Source organism: Asparagus officinalis, chromosome 6 (genome assembly GCF_001876935.1).
Source record: "Asparagus officinalis chromosome 6, Aspof.V1, whole genome shotgun sequence".
Lineage (NCBI taxonomy): Eukaryota > Viridiplantae > Streptophyta > Magnoliopsida > Asparagales > Asparagaceae > Asparagus > Asparagus officinalis.
The window spans coordinates 37,870,269-37,880,231 of NC_033799.1; the positions used below are offsets into that span (position 1 = coordinate 37,870,269).

Sequence of the window (9,963 nt, forward strand, 5' to 3'; positions counted from 1 at the left end):
ATTTTCAACTTACATTAGGTGTACGATGAAATGTTTTTAAGGAACGAATTAAATGTTAGAATTATAATATACATACATTATTAATATCTATACTTGTTAAAGAGAACAACTTTATCAAGTATTTTTAACGAGTTAAGAGGACTAGTTTTTTTTTTACTCTTATAACAAGTCCTTTAACCGCTATTACTAACACTATATAAGGACTTTGGAGAGCAAGTATTGGAAAAAGAACCGCAGGAATAAAACATAGTATTAAGATAAGAGTAGCAAACATAACTTACCAAGAACCTTTTCTGCCCAACTTCTTTTTAAATAATGTCAATTGCATGCAGGGAGACCAAACAAAGCTTATAATATTATAGCGAGTGAGGTGAGGTCCCAATATTATAAGAAAACGATAAAAAAGAGTTTGCAACTTAAATCGGTAAATAAATGGACATACAGAAACATATACAATACAAGCAGCATAAATGATTGCAAGACCACAAAGCAAATAATAAAAGAAGACATACCCAAAAACTTTGAGCTGCATAAGTCTGGGGGCTGACATCAAAAACATAAATGAGGTAAGGGAAAATATTCCCTGTAGCATTTTCAACACCAAACTAAATGGTGTACCAGGACGTCCACATTCGTTCCACATTGCTGAAATTATAAAATAAAATAAAAAAGTGAGAGAGGAAACGAGATTTCACTACGTCTTTGTATAGTTTGAGGTAAAATAAAAGAAAAGAAATGTGAAGGGGAATAAGATTTTATTATTTGGTGTGAACGAAAAACAAAACGAAAATGAAACGGGGAAAAGCTGAACCGAGAGATTTCGGAGGCCAAAGACGAAAACGAAGATGAAGGATGACGATAATGTTTATCGAGAGTTTCTTTCAGCTTAGTTGCGTATGGGACCAACCAATGAATGATGAAATTGGACGCAGGTGAACTTTTCGGTTAAATGGGCCCATTAAATAATGGATGGAACCGCGGATGCATCAATTATCATGTGTGGACACCAGTAAATGACCCACATGAAGGGGGAAATGATCTCATTTAAAGAACCCCCTTAACGTAAGCATGGCTTTTAGTAATTTATAGTAAACCCTAACAAAGTTTCAAATCGAACTAAATCCCCCAAATAAGTTTTGGACTTCAATGGAAATCTCTTTGCTTTCCACATGTAACCCCCGAACAACTTTAGTTTTCTCTTTTTTTTATTGTTGCGTGGATTAAAACACCGCAAGCTAAGAAAAGAACCTCCCAATTAAAAATCTACATAACCCCTCAAATATAACTCTCCAAAGCATGACGTTGAAAAAACAATATTTTAGCAAAAATCGCTACCCCCCTGCCCCTTTAAGTGGTGTTTTTAAGAAGTTAAGCGGTATTATGGTCTTTTTAAATAATGTTAATTGCATGTGCCATGTCAGATATCATGGTGTTAAGTTATTTTGGGCTTTTCTGATAATGATATTGGGGTTTAGTGTGATTTTGAAAGTTATGGGGTTTTGGTGTAAAATGTTGAAAGTCCGTGGGAATTTATTGTAATTTACACTAAAATCATATACGAAAAAAATAAAATTTTAAAGTTGTCAAGTTATATTAAAAGTTGGTTATTTTTTGAACTTTATATAAATTCAGTATTTTGTTAATACTAATTTTTTAATTAATTGTATTGCTTTTTTATTTAAACTAAATTTAACTATTTACATCAATTTTAAATTGATATTGAAATGTATAAATTCATTTTCTCAGAGTGATTCTATTGAACAAGGACACATGCCCTGCAATGTATCCCATCTACGACATAAAACAGAATTAAAAATTTAAAAGAATTTCAAAAAATAATTTCTTGATATAAATAATTATATAGTTTTAAGTATTTATATTTTCCATCACATTTTTAAATACAGTTGATCGAATGGGAAAAATCAACATTTCATCATTTTACTACAAATTTCACTTTCCAATAACTTATCAACAATTACAAAAAGCTACATCTTTCAAAGAAAGTAGTAATCAGACATCACTACTGTCAAACAAGTAAATAACTACTATGCTCTAGCACAGTTCTTTTTTTTTAAGCAATTCCAGTGAAACACAGTTCATAAGATAAAAACTCAAAGGTAGAGAGTACTTTTGTAGGGACAATCCATGCTCCCTAAGCCCTCAGGAGTATATTGACCCCTTCTATTTAAGGTAGAGAGTACTTTAGTCCACGGATTTTTCTAGGTTTGACAGGCAAAGAATATTATCACTTCTTAAAATTTTCGAAATCCCATATGCAGCAAAACGATCATATGAAAAGAAATAGATTTACTGTAGCAGATGGATATCTCTAATAAGAAATGGATTTCCAACGTGAAGACATCAAAATTCATTGCAACTATAATCAAAAAAATATTTTTTTTTATTTTCCACCTTCCGTATTTGTATAGTACGAGTTGCAGTATTAATCCTCAAATCATATACTACAGAGAGAATAGATAGAGAGGGGAAAGAACCGAGAAATTATAGCAATTGCGGTAAGTGCTCTACAGGAATAGCTAATATATGAGGAGGAAAACCCATTAATTATGAAAACTAAAAACAATACCTTGTTAATTTTGCATATCCTTGTATACACAGCAAGAAAAAAAAATAACTCATAAAAAGAAGTCTGTTATATGTTATTGCTTTCATGAACCAATAATTATTCAATATTTCTCCTTAAAGATAGTTGAATAATGTTTTGAAGTAGTTTCATTGAACCATAACATGCATGCGAAGCTAAAAAAAATGAGGTACTAGTAACAGGAGTTTCGTTTATCAATTCATTGATTACTTCTAACACGAAATTTGTGGAACAACTACTAAGCTAATAGGCTCATGAAACATTACAGGATTAACTATAGTACCCAAGTAAGGGATTAATTAAACAGCAAAAAGAAAAGGGAAAAAAAAAATTGAGATCACGACTTAGCCTAAGAAGCCAAAAGAAGATTTAGTGATTACCTAGGTCACGCAGTCAGATCAGTGCCTAAATATCACTGAAAAAGAAGGAAAAAAACCCAAACAAAATTAATGTCAATTCCTAAAATGATAAGGAAAAAACTTCACGAAAAGGGAAAAGACTTTGAAATTATAGAGAAGAGCACATCTGTCCGGCAGATTTCGGCGGCAGCCGATCAGGAAATAAAGAAAGAAGAAAAAAGAAAATCAAAAGAGGAGGAGAATGTGTCACCGGCAGAGAGGCGTTCGTGGTGGTGGAGGCGCTGAAGGCAGGTGCAGCTCGTGGAGTGCCTTCGAGATTGGCAGAGTTGGAATGAATAGAGAGAGAGAGAGATCCAATGAAGAGGAATGAAGAAGAGGAGAAAACTTCACGAAGAAGGAAATTAAAGAGGGGTGCTTCGGTAGTGCTCCGAAATTAAGCACTTTTCTCATTTTTAAATAGTAGAAATTTCGAAAAATAGGCTGGAAAATGGGAAGGATAATAATGTACTTTTCTCTACTATCTTCAAACCTATTATATTGTAAACATTATGGTAACCTATTTGTGTTATTATATTGTAAACATTATTACTGAGTTAAAAATAACTATTTTTACCAAGAACTGTGTATTATGTTAATATTTTTGGAATAATATAAGAATTAATTAATTAAAATATTCTGTCAAATGACTCATAATTCAGAATATATTGTTTTAATAAAATATCAAATTATTCCCCTCTAAGTTTTTAGTAAGTACACTGCAAAATATAATTTCTGTTATTTATTAATTATTTTAATAAAATATAAATATAAATATATAATGTAATATGTTTTTAATAAAATATAGAATTTATAAAGAGTTCAAATATAATTATCATCTTGTGGTGTAAAGGGGGCAAGCATTGAGAAATTAATAAGCTTGTTGCTTTCTCTTTGTTGAGCTAAAGGTTAATTGCTCAAAATTTGGAAACGCTAAGTATCAGAAAACCCCTTAACTTTGGACCATTGTCAAATAACCCCCTACCATTAGATGATTATTAGTTAAAACCCACTACCTTTTAAAATTCAGAAAACCCCTTAAATTTAGGGATCATTAATTATAAAACACACTTTAACATTAGTATTTTATTGAAAAAAAACTTCAACAGTGCAAATTTTCACATGGGTGGGTAAAATTATGCAGATAGATAGTGTCTCCGGTGAAAATTGAGGTTCGAACTTTTAGGAGGGTTTTCTAATAAAGTCTTTGAAAGTTAAAAGGGGTTTTTGACAACCCCTAAGAAATAGGAAAAAAAATCATGAAATCAGAAACTCAGTGTTTAGAATTATTGTCGGTTCAATGTAATCCAAGTCCTTCTCATCATGAGAAAAATGCAACACTAAATGAAAACATCCTCCATGGCCAAACTTGAGAATTATGGAGAGGGCATAGTTAAGACAATTTTTCTTACAAACCCTAAAGCTAAGCGAAGTTTCTGATAGAAAGTTATGAGCTGAAAAACATCCAAAGTTTAGAGAGTTTTCTGATAATTACACTTTTTTGAAATTAAATGGTATTTAAGTATTGTTTGGCTAAATATTAAAGATGTAAGAGATTAATATAGAAAAAGCTCAATAAAGCTAGCACGTTACTGTTATACATGAGCCCGTGAATGTCATTTTCATTTTTTTGTGGGCAACAACAGTCAAGCGGCTAAGCTTTCATGAGAAAGTAATGAGCATGTTCCTTTCTCTCTTTTTAGTAAAATGTTAACGGGTTCACAACTAGCTGGTGGTCCAAATGAATTTTCCAACTAAAGAAAATGTTTCCTTGTGCAATTTTACACACCCATGTGAAAATTTTCGACTAATGCAGTTAGAGAAATTTTTTTTATAAAATCTTAAAGTTAAAGGAATTTTCTATAATATTCCTTAAGATCTTTAAAAAAAATGGTTTGGGGTGGGGGTTCTAATATGCAAAAACCTATAGGTTCATATTCATCCAAAGTTAATGTATTTCCTAATATTTAGCCTATAATATATTTGAAAGAGATAGGTAGGATAAGTTATCCCAATTGTATGACAAACACAACATATTTATGGGTTGTTAATGTTGTTAAAGTGCGAAGAGTGTTATAATATTTTTTTTAAATTGCCGCTCAAAATGCATCTATAATCACTAAAATATCCTCATTCAAATTCTCAATTACTTCATACATGTGAATGTGGGAGCCCACCCACGTGTTCACACGTTTTGCAAAAACGCTTGAACGAGACCATGGAGAACTAAAATAGGATACGTAGGCCCTGAAGAGTAATGATAGAACAGCTAGCGGTCCCTGAACCGAGCTGACCTTTTTCTAATCTAGGCCGACAAAAGAATTTTTTTTTTTTTTTCCCATAACACATTTGGAATAGTGCAGATTCCTTTGTCTTTGTATGTAGGTGCAACCGTGCAAGCCACATAAAATCATATATTCATGCAAGGAACACGGACCAAAGTCACTGTCATTGTTCATATATATGCATATGGGTCAGGGTCCTCGAAAGTGCTATAGAGATGTATAGAGAATCAATCCACTTTCTACAATGTGGGGATATTTAACCTATATCCATCAATTTAAACAGTATCCCATCCAACACTCCAAAGAATATAGCCAAATGGTAAAAGAAGTAAAAAAAATATTATGAAATTTATTCACTTATAATACAAAACGAAATTAAAATTTATTCACTTATAAAATAGGTAAATGGTAAAAAAAAGCTACTGCTGGTGCATGTTTTTATTATATTTGGATTGCTAAATTTGCTGCTGCGTTCCAAAGGAAAAACCCAATTGTGAAGGAATGCTTACAGCGGAATGAAGAAGAGGAGAAAACTGCAGGAAGAAGGAAAGAGGGGTGCTTCGGTAGTGCTCCGAAATTAAGCACTTTTCTAATTTTCAAATAGTAGAAAATTAGAAAAATAGGCTGGAAAATGGGAAGGATAATAATGTAATTTTTGTTGGGAAAGATTGAGAAATCCCAGGATAATTTCCCCAACTACAGAGAGAATAGATAGAGAGGGGAAAGAACAGAAAAATTATAGCAATTGCGGTAAGTGCTTCACAGGAACAGCTAATATATGAGGAGGTAAACCCATTAATCAGGAAATAAAGAAAGAAGAAAAAAGAAAATCAAAAGAGGAGGAGAATGTGTCACCGGCAGAGAGGCGTTCGTGGTGGTGGAGGCGCTGAAGGCAGGTGCAGCTCGTGGAGTGCCTTCGAGATTGGCAGAGTTGGAATGAATAGAGAGAGAGAGAGATCCAATGAAGAGGAATGAAGAAGAGGAGAAAACTTCACGAAGAAGGAAATTAAAGAGGGGTGCTTCGGTAGTGCTCCGAAATTAAGCACTTTTCTCATTTTTAAATAGTAGAAATTTCGAAAAATAGGCTGGAAAATGGGAAGGATAATAATGTACTTTTCTCTACTATCTTCAAACCTATTATATTGTAAACATTATGGTAACCTATTTGTGTTATTATATTGTAAACATTATTACTGAGTTAAAAATAACTATTTTTACCAAGAACTGTGTATTATGTTAATATTTTTGGAATAATATAAGAATTAATTAATTAAAATATTCTGTCAAATGACTCATAATTCAGAATATATTGTTTTAATAAAATATCAAATTATTCCCCTCTAAGTTTTTAGTAAGTACACTGCAAAATATAATTTCTGTTATTTATTAATTATTTTAATAAAATATAAATATAAATTTATAATGTAATATGTTTTTAATAAAATATAGAATTTATAAAGAGTTCAAATATAATTATCATCTTGTGGTGTAAAGTGGGCAAGCATTGAGAAAGTAATAAGCTTGTTGCTTTCTCTTTGTTGAGCAAAAGGTTAATTGCTCAAAATTTGGAAACGCTAATTATCAGAAAACCCCTTAACTTTGGGCCATTGTCAAATAACCCCCTACCATTAGATGATTATTAGTTAAAACCCACTACCTTTTAAAATTCAGAAAACCCCTTAAATTTAGGGATCATTAATTATAAAACACACTTTAACATTAGTATTTTATAGAAAAAACTTTAACAGTGCAAATTTTCACATGGGTGGGTAAAATTATACAGATAGATAGTGTCTCCAGTGAAAATTATGGTTCGAACTTTTAGGAGGGTTTTCTAATAAAGTCTTTGAAAGTTAAAAGGGGTTTTCAGATAACCTCTAAGAAATAGGGGGAAAAAATCATGAAATCAGAAACTCAGTGTTTAGAATTATTGTCGGTTCAATGTAATCCAAGACTTTCTCATCATGAGAAAAATGCAACACTAAATGAAAACATCCTCCATGGCCAAACTTGAGAATTATGGAGAGGGCATAGTTAAGACAATTTTTCTTACAAACCCTAAAGCTAAGCGAAGTTTCTGATAGAAAGTTATGAGCTGAAAATCATCCAAAGTTGAGAGAGTTTTCTCATATTTACACTTTTTTGAAATTAAATAGTATTTAAGTATTGTTTGGCTAAATATTAAAGATGTAAGAGATTAATATAGAAAAAGCTCAATAAAGCTACTGTTATATTTGAGCCCGTGAGTGTCATTTCATTTTTTTGCGGGCAACAGCCAAGCGGCTAAGCTTTGAGAAAGTAATTAGTAAAAGGTTAATGGGTTCACAATTGGTTCGTCCAAATGAATTTTCCAACTAAAGAAAATGTTTCGTTGTGCAATTTTACACACCCATGTGAAAATTTTCGACTAATGTAGTTAGAGAATTTTTTTTATAAAATCTTAAAGTTAAAGGAATTTTTTTAATATTCCTTAAGATCTTTTAAAAAAATGGTTTGGGGTGGGGGTTCTAATATGCAAAAACCTAAAGGTTCATATTCATCCAAAGTTAATGTATTTCCTAATATTTAGCCTATAATATATTTGAAAGAGATAGGTAGGTTCATATTCATCCAAAGTTAATGTATTTCCTAATATTTAGCCTATAATATATTTGAAAGAGATAGGTAGGATAAGTTATCCCAATTGTATGTGTATTTCCTAATATTTAGCCTATAATATATTTGAAAGAGATAGGTAGGATAAGTTATCCCAATTGTATGTCAAACACAACATATTTATGGGTTGTTAATGTTGTTGATACTCGGAGCCATATAGGGCACAATATTGCCATAGACCCCTCATCTATTATTATTCTAAAAGTGCGAAGAGTGTTATAATATTTTTCCAAAATTGCCGCTCAAAATGCATCTATAATCACTAAAATATCATCATTCAAAATTCTCAATTACTTCATACAAAACAACTATGTCTATTTGACTTCCTACGAGCTTTCTAATTTTTCAATTAAAAAATTAATATGAACATTCCATTATCTTCGAATGTTACATTGGTGGATCGGACTTATAAAATTTACCATGATATTACGAGATCAATTGAAAGCTTTAAGAATAAGGGAAATTTAAAGAAAACTAACACTTTCATAGAAGACTTTCCCTTCTCTCGTTATCCAACGACAGATCAAAATAACATGCCTATTCGGTAACATTTTAGCTTGATTTTATTACGATAGACTCGCTTGTGAAGACGATGTGAACTTAACCCCGAAATGTATACTTTATTACCTTGTGGAGGCGATGTGAACTTAACCCAGAAATGAGTACTTTATTACGATTTTAAAGATTTCGGAGGATAATATCAAAATATCGATGATTTTAGGGGGCTTTCAGATCAATTTTAAAGATTTGGGAGGCTAAAACAGAAATCATGAAGATTTCGGGCACTAATATTGAAACAACCCTTTTTGTTTGTTTTTAAGGAATGATTCTTACAAATTACTGAGATTACAAAATAAAATTATTTCCCTGTTTAGTCCGAATGAAAAAAATCTTGAGAAAGTGAGAAAACAAAATTTTGAGGAGAAGATGGAATTGCTAGCGATACAAACTGATGTATAGGTATGGTGATGGAGATGTTTGTGATGATAAAATGTTAAAAAGTCTTTACTTTTGTAAATATAGGTCGCACTGTAAGATTGGGAGTGTAACACTTAACTTGTAACCAATCTTATTTTTGGGGTGAATGCAAAATGGCAGGCAAAAAAAAAAAAACTTACCTCTGCACAAAGCTGCACAAATTCTTCAATGGAAATTCCCAAACAAACCTTTCGAAATTCAGAAATTGGGTCAGGGAACACGTGTACTCGGCTGCTGCTTTGTAACTTGGTGATTTAGTAACAGTGGTGATTATTTCAGTGTGAGAGAATTATGGGGTTTTCTTGAAGAAAAGAAAGAGGAAGATCAGATGAGTGCTTTTCTTGAAGAGGAGAAAGAGGAATTGGGTTAGGAAACTCGCACTCAGCTGATGGAGATGTTTGCAAATGAGATAATTTGATGATGGTGGTGACTGTTTCAGTGTGAGGCGTTTAAGGGGTTTTCATGAAGAAGAGTAAGAGGAAGAGGAAAAGGGGAGGTGTGTGAGAGAGATGAGTACAAAGAATGGATATAAATGGGTATATGAAGCTTTTTCCTTAGAAACCCTGAAGAGGATAGTAAAGCACATGAGAGAACAAGGAGTGGATGCATGCTTCATGCAAGTTTTTTGGGTTATTTCTATATTAACCCCCACAACATCTTCAATATTACCATGTTAGCCCCCAAATCTTTGAAATTGATCTCAGGCCTCCCAAATTCTTCAATTTTAGCCACCAAAATCTTTAAAACTTATCTTAGGAGTTTTTCAAACTGATTTGGGGAGCTAAAACGGGTTTATAAATTAAAGCGGTTAATGAGTTTGGGTTTGTATAAGAGGAGTACAACTGACAAATCATCAAAAATGTTAAAGGAAGGAGATATTCCCCTATTTCAATTAAATTCTAACTATGCTGGGCTTATTAATTACAATATAGTAGTAGGATTTTTTTTATCAATGAAAAGATTTATTCATTCATCAAATATGAACATTGCGGTACATCATAATATGGAACATTATCAGCAGGTGGAATAAGAGCCTTATATAGCG

General features: G+C 32.0%; 1 protein-coding gene across 7 annotated transcripts in view; it reads right to left on the reverse strand.

The window, feature by feature from the left end:
- Positions 1 to 9,428, reverse strand: part of LOC109844357 — a 16,164-nt gene extending 6,736 nt beyond the window's left edge. Inside the window, exons 1-3 of one of the 7 annotated variants that reach the window (XR_002248001.1) lie at positions 6,141 to 6,420; positions 2,986 to 3,020; positions 513 to 645 (exon numbers count right to left, since the gene is read on the reverse strand). Coding sequence is in view for 3 of the 7 variants with exons in the window: in XM_020413355.1 (XP_020268944.1) it covers positions 513 to 643 (131 nt within the window). In the remaining 4 variants the exon portion in view is untranslated. Of the gene's footprint in view, positions 1 to 512; positions 646 to 811; positions 993 to 2,985; positions 3,021 to 3,214; positions 3,539 to 6,140; positions 6,421 to 9,058 lie in introns of those variants that run through there. The other 6 variants (XR_002248002.1, XR_002247999.1, XR_002248000.1 and 3 more) reach the window with 6 other exon arrangements.